The sequence below is a fragment of the Pseudopodoces humilis genome, chromosome 7 (genome assembly GCF_049639895.1).
Source record: "Pseudopodoces humilis isolate 2021_Gansu_Grassland_sample_001 chromosome 7, ASM4963989v1, whole genome shotgun sequence".
Taxonomy (NCBI): domain Eukaryota; kingdom Metazoa; phylum Chordata; class Aves; order Passeriformes; family Paridae; genus Pseudopodoces; species Pseudopodoces humilis.
Window position 1 is genome coordinate 40,783,890 of NC_142206.1, and position 20,459 is coordinate 40,804,348.

The 20,459-nt window shown below is 42.0% G+C and overlaps 1 protein-coding gene across 4 annotated transcripts in view; it reads left to right on the forward strand.

Annotated features, from left to right (window-relative positions):
• ESRRB (estrogen related receptor beta) overlaps positions 1 to 20,459 on the forward strand; it is a 122,108-nt gene that overhangs the window by 72,389 nt on the left and 29,260 nt on the right. For 3 of the 4 annotated variants that reach the window (XM_005520242.3, XM_088058190.1, XM_088058191.1), the window contains exon 2: positions 13,551 to 13,960. The exons of the other annotated variant lie outside the window; for it this stretch is intronic. In XM_005520242.3, the coding sequence (XP_005520299.2) occupies positions 13,551 to 13,960 (410 nt within the window). The remainder of the gene's footprint in view (positions 1 to 13,550; positions 13,961 to 20,459) is intronic. 4 annotated transcript variants of the gene reach the window in all.

Genomic DNA, 20,459 nt, shown 5'->3' on the forward strand with positions numbered 1-20,459 from the left:
TGATTTGTACCTTGGGTTCCTTAAATTCATTCTGGTTTGAGAATAATGGTATTTCCAGGCTGGGAAAGTGGGAAGTGAGAAGATTTCTTTAACATGAACAGAATTTGCCTCCTCTTTGCAAGCAGGAAAGTTGTCAGAGGCATTTAGAGTTTTGATTTATCTGCCTAGGATGAATCCAAGGAAATAAATAAATCCGTATTAGATGTTTTTAAGAAGCCTGTTGTTGTTGAATTTCCTCTCTGGAGTGAACTGAACAGAGTGGAGAAGCCTGTTAGAGCTGGCAGTGCATGACTTCTGAGAGATGCTCAGGCCAATGAATGTCACCTGGAGATGGAGATGTATGAATGGATGCACTCTACCCTGTGACTTGCAATGTGTGGGTAGGGCCAGCAACCTGTGCAGTGTGACTGGCAGGAGAAGAGTGTTTGTTAGTGCAAGTGGGAATTTCTGAGAAAGTCCTCTATTGGGAAAAGTTTGCCTTCCTTTCCTTCCCTTCCCAGGAACATTTGAAATAAAAGCATGTTTGGAGAAGGAGCAGTTAAACACTAGAAAACAAGTCTCTGGAAATCCAGTAAAGGTCATGGGATAGCTGCAGCGTTCGACATTCAGATGACTTTTCGGATCCTGAGGTCTGGTTCGTGTTCAGATCAATAGGAATCACAATTTGATTTCAATAGGAGTTGGATCAAGGCTTAAATGAAGAGCCAGGATACTGTAACAACTACTTCTGATTTATTTCCCCTGTAACTAGAAAATTCTGGGTAAGATTTAGGTGTCATGTAAGTTACTTGTACTCAATTACAACATTTTTTTCTCAGTGAGCTGTAAAATAAAGCATTTTTTGTGGGTCACAGAGATGCTAAGAAGTAGCACTCTTTACCATGAGTGAATGAGAAAGAAGTTTCATTCAGGCTCTCATCAAAGTGGATAGAATGTCCAGGTCAATTCTTGTAAACTGATCGGCAGCCAGGGTTTCAGAGCTTCTGATCACATGCCAGCAGTGATTTCATTGTGATGCAGAAGGAATGGGGTAAAGTTTAAATGGCACCAGATGGAAAAGTGGAACTGCGTTTCTCCAACAGCACTCAGCTTTCAAATCAGAGGGATTGATTTCTGGCTGCAGGATGCTCCTTGACACATGGTTAATCTCTGAGTAATACAGGATAACCATTTTTTGAGTTGAGGCACAGATTCTGTGGTTCTCTTGAATTTCCAGAACTTTTATGTAGAATTCCACCTTTTCAGATGATTTAGATGCAGTTTGTTTCCCAGTCCCAATCTCTCTATGTTGCCTGGCTAAAGATAATGTGAAACATCAAAAAATTTCTGTGTACATTAGAACATATGTATTTCTGAATGCATATAAGTAGAGAAAAGCATAAGAGGGTGTGTGGAAAACACAGGGAGGGGAGCTGCATGGAAATTAGAATCTTGGTTCACAGAGTATTTGTTGTTTGACATTGTTATTTCTTCACAAATCTGACTGCAACCTGAAATTTTAGGCAAAGTAGAAATTCAAATAAAATTTATTTTGAAGAAACTTCCAACATTTTCTTTCATTTTGTCCTTGAAACAGTATGTGATTAGTTCATCAAACAACACAAGGCAACACATGACAGGCTAAACAAAGTGTTAGGAGCAAAACAAAGTTAAACATCTACTATTTTTAAAAGTTGTTTTGGAAATTCTACAGTAAAAAACATTGCCAAAATTGACTTAGTTCTGTAATGAAACAGAATAGCATTTTTAAATAAAAATTGATTTTTGATGGAAAATCTTGGAGTGAAGTATAATTGCAAAGGAGACTAGAAAAATGGGTTGTATGGAGGTGTGATCAGGAGGCAGCTGGTGTGTGGAATAGCATGTGGGGAGATGGAGATAGGATTAGGCAGTATTAGAGATTAGGTTATTGTGTTGACTGGGTAACAGGGGTCTGGGCTTAAAGTACAGTGAGGTGGAGGAGGAGGTCAGAATTGGTGTGTATTATAGCAACAGATTTGCAAAGCCAGTGTTTTCTTCCTCTGGCTATCTTGCATGCAGGAAAACACTAGCTACTCACACTACTTACACAGGCAAACTGGAGAGCTGTGGTACTGCCGAAAGAGGTTCAAATTCTGCTGATAATCTGGAGCAGAGGATGTGATGTGAGGGTAGAATTTGTCTGTCCGTCGTTCTGGTTACTACACTCATCTGCATGCTCCATTCTTTCAGTCATAGTTGCTGTTTGACTCTCTAGGTGTTCCTGAGAGGTAGGTCCTTCAGGAGCATGTCAGCTGGGGGAAGCAGTGTCCTGGAGAACTGCAGTGACTTGCTGAAGTCTGTAAGATCGGTGTTGAGGCTGGAATTAGACTGTGAGACATTTTGGCTGCATGTTAAGGGCTGAGTACACTCTACTTCCCTGTCCCATGTTGTGAGCACTGGGCCAGTGACTAGGAGTCACAACATGTATATGGGTTCTTGGGTTGAGTTTGGGCGTGGTTACCTATGGTTCTGGACATGTAGAATGATTCCCAAAACTCTGCTCCTAAGAGTGGGCACAGAGGCAGATCTGGGAGGGTGAAGTTTACAGCATAGACTGGTTAGAGAGAGATGGCTGTGGGACACTGACTTAGTTTGCCAAGGGCAGAGGGAACTGGAAGGCTGGGCACACAGAGCGGATGAAGTGTGAGTGTGTGGAGTTATAGATCCTGTCTTTATGCATCACATTGATCTCATTCAGTGTGTTATACTTAGCATTTTGTTTATATAATCTCAGGGTGTTACAGGGGTTTGTTTATTTTTAACTCCTGGATGACTGGCAGTTTCAGTTTGAATGCTGTCTGTTTATAAATGGGAGAAATTTGTCCAGGCCTGGCAAAAGATCTTTGACAAAGGCTTTCTGGAAATTGAGAGAAGTGCATTTACTTGATTTATATTATCTTGTCAGCTGGGAGCTAAATCCAGACAGGCAATCTGTGCATGGGGTGGTGAAAGCACTGACCACTGTTTGCATGCAGTGGGGTTTGTGTCACTTTATTACATTTCCTTTTGGAGTTTAGGTAGGAAAAAGAAAGAGGGATAAGGTACATTCTGCATTGTGCAGGAGTCTGGTGCAAAACCAGCCACCTGGTGAGGTATATCTTGGGACTAGAAGTTGTCTCATAACCACATAGTCATGCCTGACCTCACTGCTGGTGGCTGCTCACTGACTTAGTATTTGTGTTTCTTATTGTAGACAGGGTTTGAGTGAAACCAGTCTGTGGATTTGGCACAGGATTCCCTGATGTAAACAGAGTGCTGAATGAATAGACATCAACACCTACCAGAGGTTTTAGCAACACCTCTGGATTCCCCTTTCTTCATGTACCACCACTGGATTCTCCAGAGGCAGTCATATTTCCCAGAAGAATCCAGCAACCAGGATTCTTCTGGGAAACCATCCAAAGTTTAAGATTCAGTTAAATTTTAACTAAATTTAAAATTTAGTTAAATTTTTCTACAGATGCCAAACCATCCAAGGATTAAGAGGGTTTCCTTCCTGCAAGTTTAGATGCAGAATGCTGTGTATACCTCTAGGGCCTGCTGAACCCTGGTGGAGCTAGGCTTCAGAACCTGCTTTTGAATTGACCCTGTTTGCCCTGATGGGTTGCAGTGCTCACTGCTGGCTTGTCACCAGACATTGATTTTTATTTCCCATTGCTCTGTACTCTTGCATGGCTCACACACAGAGAGCTCAGTCTGTCTGCTATGAGCTGTTGGGGTTGCTCACTGGAGGGAAAATCTTTAGCTTTCAAGATCTCTCTCACTGTCAAAATATCTGGTAAAGCTGTCTTGTTGCCTCTGTCCACCTCTTGTCCGGGTTGCTCACACCTTCTGTTCTGCGTGTGTCTGTTCCCCTTCAGCCCACCACTGTCTGTCCATCTCTCTTCACATCTAATGGAGGTTGGTAATCCCGTTAGGTGCTTGCAGCGGGTGCTGCCGAATTTGCTTGCAAACGCCTGTGCCAGGTCGAGTGTCATTGCCAGCAGCACTCTTGGCGGGATGAAGGTTGCATTAGCGAACAGTAATTGAAATGCAAAATAACATTTTGATCGAGCGAGCAGGCTGTTTATTTATCAGATCAATAGCCAAAATGCCCCATCTGGAGAAGTCAGCGTGATAACAAGTGATAGCATTCCAAGGGCAAAGGGAACAAGCGCAGCGGGGAGGACATGCCGTCAGGGTGGGCCGGTTTCAGTTGGGTCACACCAGGCCGTCAGTTGCTGAAATTTGCTTCTTTTTGGGTCCCTGCTTTGAAGAGGGTGGGCCCCCTCCTGGTTGCATCAGCAAAGGGTTCCAGACCTCTGGAGGGAGAACAAGCTGTTCTTAAATATGGGATGGGACAGATTGCAGATGTATGTAAAACCATGTGAGGTCCTCCTCCCATGCTCTGATAGAGACAGGAGTGTGCCTCAAGGTGCAGACTGCAGATGATGTGGCTCAGTTAGGCGGTGGTTTTTGATTGTTTTTGCTTTACTGCAGTATGTTTGCAATAAAGATCTGACCACTTACGGTGATGATCAGGAAGTATGAAGTCATAGTTTGGCTTCTGTAGCAAAGCTACTGGAATGGTATCTAGGTGCATGCACATGATGAGGAAAGGAGAGGTGTGGGAGAAGGGGGTTGTGTGTATTTGCACAGTAACTTCATGCATTCCTCCTGTACACAGATACTCTACAGAATGAAGTTATGTAACATTTAAAGTTATCTCAGAAAGGTACTATATGAAAGTGTAGAAGCAGCTGTACAGCTTCTTTGCTGGTGTCTGGCTGCCTGTCTGCTTTGCTATGTCTGTGTGTTAGCTTCTGCTCAGCCATTAGCAGGGATGCTGAAGAATAGAAGAGGAAGAGAAACTGAGGTTAAAGAGCTTGCAAGCTTGCGTTCCGTTCATATTCAGAAGCAGTAAGAGAGAAAAGTGAAAACTTCATGAGATGAGAAAATAATCTATTCATGGTGACAAGAGGATTATTTTTGTGGGTTTTTGTAATCACATTTAGTTAAATTTTTCTACAGATGCCAATTTATGAGGAAAATTGAAGTAATTAAAAAGTATTTTGCTTCAAAATTAGTTTTGTCTGAACTGAGATTTTTAGGGGGGTTTTGTTTGGTTAGGTTATTATTTTTTTTTAATCTAGAGAAAGGAACATGCAAGTTTTGCAGGGTATTGGGCAAAACAATGTGTTTATTCTGCTATACAGTTTCTATCTAATGAGCAGTTTGTTGATCTCATCTCTTGGTTCAGGCAAGTAAGAATGCGGGACATTGTGGGGCCTCAGGTAGGGTCGGACTTGAGTGGACAGGAAGCTGCTTTGTCAGTCAAAGGAAATGGGGACACTCAGCAAGATGGATGAATGAAACAGATTTACAGTAAGTTGTGGGGGTTAGAAACTGGAATTTGGATCAGACACAGCTGCCTACTTAATATATGCAGTGTGTGCTAAGAGATCTGCTAAGTACTTACCAGAGGTGGAGTTTAGAGACTCAGCAAAACTGAACCTTGAGGTTATTCTAAATAGGTAGCTAAGGATAATCCTGTATGTTACAGCAGTGTAAGGTGTGCAGAAGGAAACCACTGTTTCCATATGTGACCTTTTCTCCTTCCACCTGTGGTATTCATTAGGAGAAAAGGTCTGCAGTTACTCACAGTCACCTTGCTTTGCCATTGTATCATCTTAGAAATCCTTTCTGGAGAGGCAGGGTTAAAAAAAAAATCAAGTTAAAAAGCACTAATTGTCCTTTGTTATTTCCTATGCTGTAATTTATGTGAAACTAATTTCAGTTAGTTTTTCAAGATCTGTCAGGTTTTGAGAAATGTTCTAATGATGAGACACTTAGTTATAGATTTGTCTGAGAGCTACAGGTGGAATCTAGGCAAAGCCTGTCTAATCTGTCTGGATTCTGTTGGCCAGGGTGGGAGAAGGTGGAAGAATCCCATTACACTGTGTTGTTGAAGCGTAAGAAACAGAAACCTTCCCAGAAAGTATTACCAGCTCAAACCCAGAAAATTTTTTAATCCATCCAAGTTGAATAACATTTGAGTTCATATTTTGTCTTGATAAACCCAAACTCCTCCTTTTCAGTAAGCTAGTGTTCCTAAAGAAATGTCAATTACGAAATCTCTTTGCACATTTGTTTCTAGGGTGATGTCTTTGATATGTATGTCCCATCCTAACTCCTTCCTGAAACACTAAGAAAAATGAAGCAATTCCTTCGGGTCTCTCTTTTTTCGTGCCCTGTTCACCATGAATTGTAGGCCAGGTTGAAGGGGATGTCTTCAATGAGTATCTTGAAATGCAAGAAAATGCAGACTGAAAAATTTGTACCAGTAGCAGTTTTCTCTTAGAAATACTGAGAGGATACTGAGTCAGAGGTCTCTGAGAGATGAGATATTGGATCAGGCTGCAATGCAGAAGTAAGTGTGATATGAATGGCAGTTAGCTAGAAGTTCCCTTTCCGTGCTCTTCTGAGAAGGTGGAAGCAAAATTCTGATGTATAAGTGTTTGAAATGTGCTCTACTGAGCCTCCTGTATGTGGGTCTCATTCACCAGTGTCCAAAGGACACTGAAGGTGCTTAGGGAGATATAGATTATAAGTGCTCTAGATAGGCAGAGTATAAAGAAAGACACTCAAGAAGAAATGAAGGTTTAACTGAGTATTTCAGCAGGGATTGAGTTGCAGTTTTGCTGTGTGCAGGCAAAGTAGTTGAACTGCTGTGAATGTAGAAATAGTGGGGTAAGTGGAAATGTGAAACACAGAATGATAATGTTGGGGGAAAAGGGTGGTGGTGGAACTTGGATGAATAGTGAACAGCAAGTCAACCCTGTTCTTGTTTTGCTGTGGTACCAACAGTAAGTATAAGCAAGAGGCATTAGCTCAAGTGCTAAAGCAATTCACTCTGGGGGAAGTGCCATTTAGTACACCAAGAGGGCAAGGGACCTTCAAAAGGCAGTGTGTTAATAACAGAGTGAACTGATAATATGTGTCACACCTCCAGATTAATTGTCACTTCATCTGTGTAATACTTTTTACCATTTACTAACAAGACCGTTGTCGTAAGGGTGAAGAGAAATTACAGTAATGAGGAGAGGGATGAAGGCTAGTAGGAAATCCATAATGTCTTCTGCCCACGAGAGCCTTTTTTATTTATTAAGCAGCCTCCAGACAGTTTGATGTGGAAGCTTTTTTCAGCATGAGCTAACTTGGGCTAGAGAAGATCTACTGGTATGTAACTGGGCTCTGGTTATGCAATGGGTCAAAGGGATAAAATATCTACTGGGCATTAGACAAGCAAGTACTATTTGTATAAGAGCCAGAATGTGAGCACTAGCTTGTCCAAAGACAAGCATGTAGTGTTGGGGAGGCATGTTATGGACAGATGCCTTGAAAACTGACTGTCTGGGGTTGGCCACACTCTACAGAATAGGAGCATAACCCATGCAAGCCAAAGGGAGGCATCGCTAGGAAACATGGCAAAACTCTTAGAAATCAGATCTGCACTCCAGAGAAAAGTAGTTAAATTGAGCTGAGTTCTGACTCTTGCCCTTTATAGCAATGCAAAATATTGTGATTGAAACAAAAACTCTCTAAAGCCCATGCACTGGTATATTTATGTTTATGATCACATCCATCATGCTGGTGCATCAAGCTCTTGCCTATTCTCAGAGAGAAATTAAGTTTGTCCTGGGAACAGAGCATGTTCCTGTATGATAGAATAAGCCCAGAAAAGAATCCTGGTACAACTGAGTTACCCACAGTTATCCACTGTACAGCAGTAAAATGGCACGTTGGCATTATTCTTGGACTGTTGAATGGAGAAAAGCTGTCAGTGTAGATAAAGTCTCTAAATGATGGCTCTCTCATTTGAAGTCCATATGGAGTAAAAGAGCATGAGAAACCAGTGTGGGTGCTGATCCCTTTCCTCCCTAGCACTTTGGTGGGTGTTCTCAGTGAGGCAAAGGTGGGAGCGTGTTTGTGAGCTGTCCATGGTAAAAGCAGGTTGACCAACAGGTGTGGCTCAGCTCTATGACATTAACTCTTGGCGTAAGTGACCTAAAATTACACTGGCTGTTATTGCAGCTGTCACATCTAGCCTGACACTTGGGAAACATTATTTATTTCTGTCTTCTGTATCTAAAAAAACACCCTGACAAAATCTGGCTTGTTGGAGTTGCAGCCAGTGTTTGAGAAGATGACCTACATTGTTTGTCTGTCCACTGTGGATTGCAAAGCTCATTCATGTGGCCCACAACAAGACACAGAATCTGTGTTGCCCATGATATGCACATCCCATGTACACATGCAATGCAAGTTTGTGTGATCTGAACTGACAAATACCAATAGCAGAAATAGGTCTGTACCAGAGAAGAGAATGGATGTTTTATCATTGGTGTTTTTGCAGATTAAAACTACTTTCGTCTTCTATGACTGGTTTTAAAATTTCTGTGCAGTCCAAAATGTGCTTTTGTCACAAGCTCGTGCCTGAAGTGAGCAGCTTTATACTGGCAGACTTCTCAGGTTTTGTCAGTATAACTTTAGTCTACTGTGAAGACTTCAGGGCTGAAGTGCAGTTACACAAGAACAGCCATATGGCACCTGGAAGTTACAAGCTGTACAGGCATCTTACCTGCATGGTTTTCCACTTTATGGAACTTTAGAAAATCAAGATTTCATTCTGTCTGGAATCCATATCCAGTGTGAGAGCCACCCACAAAAAAATCCCATTTCCGACCTTTTACATTTCTCCTTGTGCCCAGAATAGGGAAGATTTTTTTTCCTGAGGAAGGCCTGAGTATTTTCTCTTTTTCCCCTCCATCAGCTGATACTAGTTCTACAGTTGCATTTCAGTACCCATTTTAATGATAATTTCAGTCTTGCTGTTGGAAATCCCCAACATGCTGAGTTGGTGACTTTATGACTAAATCAGAAAATACTTGTGAAGGGACTGGACTACATGGCAGAACATATGCCCATTCATTAACTTTCTTCGGGAAACTGGAGTATAGAACTGAATCTGTCCTTGCATTTCCTGTTGAAGATGAGGTTTCAGCCACTAAGGAAGCTCAGCAGTGTTGTCACTAAACTTTTTTTGATCCAGTTTTGGAATAGTGAATGCTATTTGGATAGTGTAGGAGGTCAAGTATTTAGGTTTGCATGAGCACTTCAGTGTTCAGATGATATTAAGTTACTGAATTGTGTATACCTTTAGCTGATAAAAAGTTCCCCTGGTGGGGAGAAGTTACCTTCTGTTACAAAGCTGGGTATTCTGGCTGTCCTGCTAAACAGGTGTGAGTAGTGGACATTTTTTTTCTCATTTATACATAAAGACTACTGAATTATTGTAATTTCCAAATCCAGAAGTGGGGTAAAGAGGTGCATGTAGCTACAAATTACTATTCCAGGCAAAAATAACCCTGAAGGATGTGCAATAAAATAGCTTTACCTGCATCAATTCCAAACTTGTAATCCTTGATGTTTGAAAGAATGAAAATCATGGGCACTACTGCCTTAATTTTATAACTCTAGTCTTCTGTCCCTTTCTGTTCCTCCCCATCTAGCAATCTTTCCCTCTCTTATTTTTGCTGTTATTCTCAAAAGATCATTAAACACATAAGCGTTTAATGGCAGCCATTGCAGAGAAATAGCAAAAGATGAAGGGCTGGAGAATTGAGGAAACTTGTAACATTACCCAACATTGCTGCCCAAAGGAAAGAACACTAATGGATAAAGACCTAAAGCACAGATTTGGACCTTGGCTTGTCTAAACCTGTGTGTTTACATCCAGAATCACTGAGGTCAGAGCACACTTGTCTGAGGGCAGTTACAAGCACATAAAGGCTAACAGCATTGTTAGTGATAAACAGCAGTGGGTTTATCAAAGAGGAGTACAGCAGACAATAACCTTTCTTGATGCAATTAGATAATTAGTGGGCAAAAGGAATACAGTGAATAGACTGACTCTGGATCATGCATGGGCTTTTGACACAAAGCTGTGCAAAATCTTATTAGGGAAATTAGATCAAATTGGTTTTGATACAAATCCTGTGAAATGAATCATGGATTAAATGACAGTGTAAACAGAAGGGTTAGAGATATTCTTTATCCTTCTGCAAAGATGGTGTCCAAAAGAACAGTGTTTTGACTGTAAATACTCATCAGTGACCTGGAAGTAACCTAAAAGTGATCACTCTCAAATTTACAGTTGACAGAACCAAAAGATACTAAAAAAAAATCAGCATAGAAGAAAGAAGAGCTAGGCTGAAAAAATGAGGATTGTGAGCAGGCTTTGGTAAAACAAGTGATAATTAGCACTGTGCAGTGCAAAGATGATACTGGATCTACTTTGGAACAAGGAGAATCTCCAAATTTCATGTTGTGCAGAGCACGGTGGCAAAAGCAGCTTATGTTCAGAGAGGTCCCAATGAGACAGGCTATCAAATTTTGTGAGCTGATGTGCAACCTGATGTCTGGCAAAGCTACTGTTCAGTTGGTCCATATGTCTTCCTGGCTGTGTGCTTTCCAGAGTGACTCTCCCCTGTAGTGCTGCAGCATTGCACTGTGCAGTTCAGGGCACCTTGCTGCAACAGAGACCCAGGGAAATTGGAACAAATCCAGTGAAGGACCACAAAGATGCTAAAGGGATTAGAAGGAATGACCTATGATGAGGAAAGGTGAAAAGAACGAAATGTTTAGAACCTCTAAGCCTGTTACATGGGCACAGAAATAGTAACGGAGTTTCCTGTGCCAGCACAGAGGAGAGTTGGATCAAGTCTCTCTCCTTTTACATTCCTATTAAGGTAACTAGAGCCAAGCAAAATGGCTGTTCATCACTTTGAACTCTTTGCAAAACACATTTAGCTGTTCTTCTTGAAGTTCAAGATGTTGTATCTCATTGCCAGGGGACACTCTGACTGTTTAAAAATCAGCACAGGATTTCCATGAGACTTGCAGAAAGTCAGAGGCCAGAAAAGAAAAGCACATGCTCTGGAATGGCTGGAGTCACCTTAGCTGTAATCTTTGATCTGTCTTGGTGTTAAGGGCTTTTGCTCTCAAGCATGCATTCACATCCAACCAGAACTTGCTATGTACTGCTGCCTGCTGGAAGGGAACAGGTGGGTCCTCATCTATAAGGATGTAGGGGGCTTGTTTCCTGATTCACCATCAAACACTGCATGCCTTGGGGAAGGAAGGCTCCTTATTTCCTCAGGTTCTTTATTTTTTTTGTTTCCTTACCCCCCCCCCCTTTTTTTTTTGTTTTAACTTTATTTTCTTTTTATTTTCTGATTTTATTTTTTGTTCTTTCTCCACTGAAGGAAAATACCTCAGTAAGTGCTCTTGAAGTCATCCATGAATGTTGGACTATTTAAGAAACAGAAGTTGGGATTTGGGCTCCACTGATGGAACCTACCTAGTACAGCTCATCTCCCTGTCATTCCTGTTTCATAGTGTTTTCCTCTGTCTGCCTTAAAAATTACAACTCCAGCTTCTCTTACCATGGAGTTCCACAGTGCAGAACAGTGCTTTATGGTTGCTTTGCCTTCCATTTTAACCTTTACCTCATGTTGCTGTGCCCAGTGATCTTAATTTCTTTACCACAGATGCAGTTCTCAGGTATGGGGAGGTTCCAGAGCCTGCACAGCAGGTTTCAGCTTTGCTGTGAGATGCTAAGATCTAGTCTCAGCTAGCAAAGTTTCATCTTCCTTCACACAGTCAGCTGTTGTTACACCAGAAGATCTGCAGTATGTCCAGGTGCCCTGTGGGAATAGAGATGAATGCATCTGCAGCAATTTCTGTAACTGCTCCATGACCTCTAGTTCATTGTGGCCCTCTGGGCAAAGCATGGGCATTTATCAACTCATCACACTGTCTCTGAGAGGGCCCAAAACCTGGATTCCTCTCAAGTAACACCAGGCAGAGCAGCTGAGGAACGTGAGATGCCTGCCCATATTCTCAAGGTCAACAGTCTTGCCAAAAAACAAACTTGGCTGATCGATACCAGAGATAGGAGATGAGGTCAAACTTTGAGGATGAAACAGAGAAGGGAAAATTAGGAGATACTTAGGTCAAATGAGATCATAAGGATGTAGGACTGTGAATTTGCTGCATACCAAACATCTATATTCCTATCAACAGACACACAGATGTGATATTTAAAAGTGTGCACTCCAGCCTTGCTGAGTCACAGAATGTTTTGTCCTGTCCCCTGATGGATTTGATCTCTTGGCAGAAGGATTTGCCACAAATACCAGGTAAATAGGCTGAAACTGAAATAGAAATAGAAATTACCCACATGACCATGGTGTGGTAACTTTAAACAAGCAGAGCTTACAAGAAGAAAAGTCAAGCATCTCCAGTCAGTCAGAATTCTTTGGCCATGTCATCAGGAAAATGCATGTTTAGTTTCTCTTAAAGCCCTTGACAAATTGTCTTGCTGAAGGGAAAATTTAACCTCTCAGGTTAATACTATTATCAATTAAAAGGTGTCAGAGACAGAAAGGAAGGCTAGACGTACCCAACTCAGAAAAGAGAGAAGTCAATTTTCAGCATGATAAAGGTTAACATGCATCACCCACAAAGATCAGTATTGTGTGTTTGATCCATGTATTAATGATCTGGGAAGTGGGTGAACAATGAGACTGCAGATGAAATCAAATTACCAAGGAAGACTGAAGAGCTCCAGAGGATCCTAGTAAAGCTGGGTGTCTGGACTGCACAGCATAGTGGCAGATGAAATGCACTGTTGACAATTGCAAAACATTGCACACCAGAAGGATTAATTTGATTTTTTCATACATCTTAATGGATTCTAAATTAACTGTAGCAACTCAGGAATAAGATCGAGTGTTGCAGTAAGTAACAGTAAGTAAGTAAGTTCCTGGTACTATTTGTTGAAGAAATGGTAACAATTTAGATTTTCATTTAAAGAGGGGAAAAAAAGCAAACAGTGCAAGGAATTACATAATATGTAGACTGAAAATAACATAGAAAATATTGTAACGTCACTAGGTAATTGATGGCGTGCCTTTGTCTTGACTACTGTCCAGACCTTCAGCTGGAGAAGTGATGGAGCGGTGCCAGTTTTGTGCTGCTGAGGAGCTGGCTCATTGAACTCTGTTCTGGACTGAACAGAAATAGCCAGACTAGAGGAAGTTCTGAGATGGATGATGAAGCAGATAAGAGATCTGCAAAAACTCCTGCATGAAGAGCCATCATATAGATAATGAAGAGCTGAATGAGGAGAACATGGCAAAACTACATTTCCTGAGAAGGAGAGTCGGGAGATGTTCAGGGAGTCTGACAGGCTGAAAATACATTATAGGCAAATAAAAGTGGGATTTGTTTGTTCATACACCGCACAAGTAATCCCTGAAACTCATTGCTGTAAATATAAAATTTAGCAGTCTTCCAAGAAAAGACTGAACACTTTTATAAAGAATAAGACTATCTGTGACTAAAATAAATATGAAGAGCTTGAAAAGCTGGTAAAGTTCTTTTCATAAAGGTGATTGCTGAGTGCCTTTGCTCTCTCCCTGCAGGCTGCTCGGCAGAATGGCCACGGAGGAGCGGCACCTCTCCTCCAGCTGTGGGTCCTTCATCAAGACCGAGCCCTCCAGCCCATCTTCTGGCATCGATGCCATCAGCCACCACAGCCCAAGCGGCTCCTCCGACGCTAGCGGTGGCTACGGCATCGCCATGGGCGGCCACCCCAATGGCCTAGACTCGCCACCCATGTTCAATGGCACGGGGATTGGCGGCGGGTCCTGCCGTAAGCGTTACGACGACTGTGCCAGCGCCATCATGGAGGACTCACCCACCAAGTGCGAGTACATGCTCAACGCAATCCCCAAGCGGCTGTGCCTGGTGTGTGGGGACATTGCTTCTGGGTACCACTACGGCGTGGCTTCCTGTGAGGCATGTAAAGCCTTCTTCAAGAGGACTATTCAAGGTATGGTGGGAAGGAACGGAAACTGAGGCATTCACTCCATAGAGATAAAGGGACATGGCCCCAGACATTGCTGAGACTGCAGTGTCATATAAAGGGGGGAAAGGGAGAATGTATTTAATGCACCTAACTCTCCATCCTTTTGTATGCTTCTTCTTTCTTCTTGCTCAGTTCTGGTCCTTCCAAATCAACATGGACATGGAGTTAGGTTGTGTGATGGTAGGAACCTTTGCCAAGTTCCTTGCCTGATTGGCTACCAGATCTGGGTATCTGGACTAGTGGATCTTCCTGCCTCTGCTAGTGGCACTGATACTATGAGAATGTGGCATCTAGTGGAGTAAGGCCTGGAAAGGAAATGCTTTGTGTTCTAATGGTGTTTTAAGGCCCATTGGAAGGGTAGGTGCCTCTGTCAAGAGATGGAATGTATGTAGACATATCTGCACCTTAAGGTGAAAGCTCCAGCATTACAAGAGTAGAGAAATTCTTTGTCCTACCAGTCCTGATATGTAGCCATGAACTCCATACAAACCTCAGCACAAATCTGGACAGAGAACTTTTGTGAGAGTCACTCTTTTTCTCCTTTTCGAGTTTTACCAACCTTTTTCGTTAAGATGCAGATTCTTTGAAGATAAAAAAACTAGGCAGTGAAGTTTTTGTCAGTCTCACTAAGGATGAGCAATTCCTCAGGAGATTTTGAAATCCTCAATGCATGCACATGTAGATGAATTGCAGTGAGTTGCTCCTTCATGTACAATTCAGGTATGAGGAGTATGGCTGTGTCCTGACTGCAAAAAGTGTTTGCAGATGTGCACATGTGCAGCTACAATATAATCAAAAGCAGAAGTTTATCCAAACAACCTCCAATATCCGTGGATGTTTGGGTATACTTACATACCCATACCCCACGTGAACAAACATGCCGGGACGTACGGATACCCCCTTTATTTCCTCCACTAGCTGGAAAAAAGACAGGATCATTCATCTTTCAGTGGAAAGTGTATTGGGTTTGCCCAAGTACGGTGTGCTGACTGAAGGCAGGTCTACAGTGAGCAGGCAGCTGTGCATGTACTTGGCTGTTGGCTGGGGTTAGTCCACCACATCAATACTTCCTTGCCTCCTGTGAAATGAAACAAATGCAAGTGTGGAGAGACCACTCACTTTGTTAATTGAATGGATCTGATTACACTCTGTTGCTGGGGATGTTCAACTCTTGAATGGTACAGGGTGCAGTTTATCCCAGGTCTCCACAAAAGTCACTATATCTATCTTGTTTTCATAGATTTTAGATATCTTTCCTTAATGTGGAAATCCAGCTGTGGAAATAATTACTCTGCCTCACTGATACTCCTTTCTTTATTATGCCATGGCTGTCCTTAGGGAATTGGCCTGTTCCCTGGCAGGGTTTCTGTAATTTGTCATTGCTGAATCTCTGTGATTGAATGTGAATTTTACTTGCATTTCTGTCAGCACTGACTCCTTCCCTTCTCCAGCCCTTGGACCCTTCCTAGTGTTTCTTTTAGGCACATTCAGGTGCTAAAGCAGGGACAGGGTAGCACTCTGAAGCAAAGTCCTGGGGTCTCCTAATACAGGAAGAGACCAGTTATTTACCCCTTCATGGGAATGATACTGGAGGACCTCTGTGTCAGAGCAGAAGAGTCCTTGAGAGGGAGAAAAAAACACAGGAACTTCTGAAGAGTTTTCAGAGAGAATCAAAAGAAAATGATGCATGGTAGCAGTACATGGAGCCTGTATCAGCCAGGTAATATGCCAGATGACTGAATCCCAAGAGGGGAGAGTGCTTCCCTCCATCTTCCTTTCCCTAGCCATATTCTTTCTCTCTGTGGTTCCCTAATTGATTGCCTGTTAACATGCAGCAGACAGGGCTGGGGGGGAATGAGTGAAAATTTCTCTCACCCTGTCATCAGCTTGGGCTGGCAACTGAGGTACCAAAATGCTTTTATTCCTAAGAGTGTGAGAGTGAAGTGTGCTGTGCCTGAGGGTGAGCAATTTCAGCTATGCAGCTGAAGGCTGAGTGCAGGGAAGCAGGCAGCAAATAGGTCTGCAGAGTTTGGTTGAGTCAAGAAAACACACTGTTCCCACAGCTCTGCTGCTGTGGGCATGATATCCAACTGTAGCCCTAGGTGTGCAGGAGAAAAGGATTTGAGGGTCACATAAAAGAGAAGATGAATGGCAAGAGCATTTCCAAAAGGTGTTTATCCCACAACTCTACTATATTCAGTAGCTGTTTTAAAGCATTTAACAAAGTGAAAGCATCTTCATCCAGGCTGCCTAACATCGATGTAGCCTTTGCAGAAAGCATGCAGATGTGTATGTTATATAATTGCTTTCCCAGTACCCTAGTACCTAGTGCCATGATTCAGAATGTGGGAGTGGCATTGACTCAGTGTTTGAGCACCAAGATGGAGCAATAACCCCAGGATTTCCCAGATGCTCAAGAGATTAAATGGGTAAATTTATCATCAGGCTTTTGTGGTCTTGGACAAGCCACTTCACTTCTCTGTGCTTGAGTATTGACAGGTGAAAAATTAATGAATACTATGACTGTATTTACTTTGCTGGCTTTACATGTGCATGCTGCCATAAAATGGGTCTAAATCTGTGCTGAGTTCCTAAACTACTGCAGCCCTATCTAGATACCCCTGATCATGAAGCAGACTTTCACAAGAAGTCCCCCTTCCAACTAGCCCCCCTCCCCTGCTACAAATTACCCTGTGCCTATTAGGGTTTTTTTAGCTGCATTAACTCACATAAGACCTGCATATCTTGAGGTAGGAGCATCTTGCAATGGCCTTTGAACTCCCTCTGCCGCTGTAGCTGCAGCAGGAAGAGTGGGCATCCAAGCTGCAGACCTCTAAGCAATATGATTTATTTGCAGCTCACTTTCTCACGAGGCCAGGTGAGGCCAGGGTGTCATGGACAACACAAGGGCTGCTGCTTTTCAAATGATGGGGAGAAGATAGACTGAGAGCCAGCATGGACATGGTTGATTATCTCTGAGGTCACTGGTATTGCTGTGTGGGAGTTTTCTGTCAGTAGGCTTTTTCCAAAGAAAAGTGGAATTTTTACCAAGTCAGATTTTCCCAAGAAAAATTTTGATGATAGGAGAAAAAAAATAAGGCAGGAAAATCCAAACCATTTATTCCCTTCTAGCTGAAATGGAGTGTTTGGTTTTCCTGAACTAGGACAGGAAGACAGGATCACCCAACACACCTTAACCTGTCCCACAGATTATGGGGGAGTGTCAACACTTCTGTCCTTTCTTACCTTGTGTTACATAGAATAAGGATTGAGGCCTGGAAACCTGTGTGTCATTTCCACTTTGCAATGTTGGCAATGCTTGACATAGAAAAGTAAAAACCTGAGGTGAGTTGAGAGAACACACCCTTGGGCTGCAGGTCTTTCCCTCTGAACATAGTATTTTGAACCCCAGGATTGGACTTACCATACTTTGAGGCAGTCAGAAAACCTAAACTGGCCTGAAGCATTTTCAGTCAGCTAGGTTGTCTCACAAAATTTTAACCTGTTTCCCTATCATTGTACTGTTTCATGGGATTATACTCTAGTGGCAGCTTGCATTTTCCTCACCTGACTACAAATACTGTGGAATGTGCAATCTAGTGCAAATAGAAGAGAATCTGAATTTCAGACATGTTTAAATGTCCTGCTATTGGTACTCAAGAGAGGTCTGATTTGAAACAAAAGATTTCATATTAGCTGAATGTAAAGGAGTGAGTGTGTTACATATAAGATAGTTTGGGATGTTTATAAATAAAAGCTTTTTTAATTTCTGTTCCATAGAAATCCTACCTAATCCTTTCAACCAAATTTAGACAAAGGCAAATACTGGATTTTTTACAGGATAGAAATTCTCAATCAAAGTCTGTTCCTTCTCTTAATAGTTTGCTCAGCAGGTAGAGCATTATCAGTCAGATATTTTGTCATTGTCTTTTGTTCATTTATTGTCACAACTAGTAGGTGGTTTTGCCTACTTTGAATATTAACTAATAACAATGCTATATAATGATATGAGTCCTTTATTATTAAGTATACTCATGACTATGACTACCTTGCATCTATTTTTCATCCTCAAATGATGAAAATAAAGGCTATTTCTAAAATGACCCATTATTATTTAAAAAAAAAGCTTAAAGCTCAACACAACATTGGAGATTCAGAGAAAAGAGACACACATCATCTTCTGGATAGGAAAGTTGTGTGTTAGGCAAAGTGCTTGCGTCTGTGGATTTCCACCTTGAGTCTTGCAAGCTTTGAACTCAGTGAGTGTAGCAACAGAACTGCTGTGTTGGGATGCCTTTACACCAATAAGGAGCTTGAGAGATGGATAATGCAGCTCAGAAGACTTGTAGGGGTTTATAACAGGCTTGTAATAAAGTCTTCTAGGGCTTTCTGGTTGTTGTTGTGGTGCTTAGAGTGGCTCCCAGGAAGAGGAGCAGTTGACAGAGTTTTTACTGAGCAGAAGAGAATTACAATCCAAATGCACAAAGGAGGTTTTGTATCCCTGCAGTAGCAGCCACATCAGCCAGGCACTGTCCTGTCCTTCTGTCCTTCTCAGAAAAGTGCCTGCTACTTTTCAGGTGGGAGTTCACAGCTTTCCAAAAATTTCTAAAGCTTACCCAGGGAAAGTGCAGTATTTCATGATCTAGTGCTTGACAGCTGATTACTATTCAGATCTATCACTTGAATTTAAGAAAAAACATCTTCAGTGCAACCTCAGCTCTGTTAGTCTAGTGTTTTCTGTTTGCCTCAGTACATTTGTACAGCAAGCTCTGTGCAGGACCTTTTCTGTGGAAATTCTGTAAAATATTTCTATGTCTGAAACCCCACAGACAAACTTGCTGCCAGTAGGGAGCCCCAAAACCACTGTCCTGCATGCTTGTACAAGCAGGAGGTTGATTTGAGTGAGGTTTTGTGAAATGTCCAAGCCCTCTTTTGTGAACAGGAGTCAGGTGTGCCACCCTGATGAGGCAAGCAGTTCTGGAATGTATCCCATTTTCCACCTAGCCTCATTTGAATCCTTTCCTTTGAAAGCTGAGGCTTAAAAAATAACCCTTCTTACCTTATGCAGATCATGGAGAGATTTTCATCTGATTTTCACAAAGTACCTCTCCTCACACCAGGACTTGAGCTATGATGCCTCAGTTAGAAAGACTAATTGAAGTGAATGGCAATGAAGAAGAAACGAGAAAAAGCAAGATGGGCTTTTTAGCAATCAGAAGCTGAAAATTATTTAAGGAATTTCGTGGTTATTTTTATCTAGTCTTTCATGAGTTTCCTTGCAGAAAGGCTTTTTAGAAAGGTAGAATCAGGAAGCAGGGAGTAGCTTGTGTCCTCAGTGCTGTACTGATTTCAAGCTCTGTTCCCCTGAGGACCCTGTCCCTAATTTAAGCAGGAGATGGGTGGGACGTTACTATGCTCCCCAAGCTCAGGGAGGCATTCTTGTCTTCCAAGTCCATCCTGTTCCAGAGAGGTAGGGTGAATACAGGGTCTCTTGAATGACCAAATTTTGGTGCGCAATTTTGAGGTGCTCCTATTATATATGCAACAGAAATTATGTTCCAAGCTGTTTAATAGTCAGAGGTCTAATTTTGCAGAAAATAGGATACTTTTGCAGTTCTCCAGCATAAAAAAAACCATGTTCTATCACTTTAATAGTCCTTTGCTGTTTTGTAGCATCTCTCATCTAAAGACTTTAAAGTACAGTTACACCTTAACGAATAAAGACTCAGTCTCTCCAGAAGGTAGGTTTAGTGTTAATTTCATTTTTCAAATGAGCAAACTAGGACATGAAGAGGGAGTGATTTGCCCTCCAAGGCGATATATGAAGGCTTAGAAGAAATCCAGACTCTGATCTGTTCACCTACCACTTGATTTTTGAGGCCATTTTTTAGGTAAATCTTGTGCCATGGCATTAGTGAGGTTCTACCATTTTTTTCAGATCAAATGTAAGTATTTTCTAAGTAAAGGAAATCCCTCTAATAAGCAACAGCTCAAAGCAAGGCCTTGTCTATTTAATTGTCCCTTCTTTGCACCTTCCTTCTGGGGCACATAATCTATAGTTTATGACACATAGAGACTTGACTCACATTCTGTTGTTGGATACAGAGTTGTCCATGTCTGTGTACACCTTTGTGTGCTGATAGTCTTCTGCAGGACCTTGCAGCATCCCCAGCTGCTGCAGTGAAGGGAAGCTCTCTCTGAGGCCCCTGTGCTGGCAGCTGGGCTGGTGGTGTGACTGCCAGCCACTGGGAGGCTGTTGGAATTTCGATGAGTTAATCTCATCACTTTATCACAGGGCACTTACAGAAATTACAGGGAGCTGTGAGCAACTCACTGTGCTGGCAGCCAGCCCCAGGACCCATAAAAGAAATTGAGACACCAAAAAAAAAAAAAAAGAAAAAGAAAAAGAAAAAATCCGAGAACTCTGGTAAACTTTTGGAAATGACAGTTTTTTCTGGTCGAG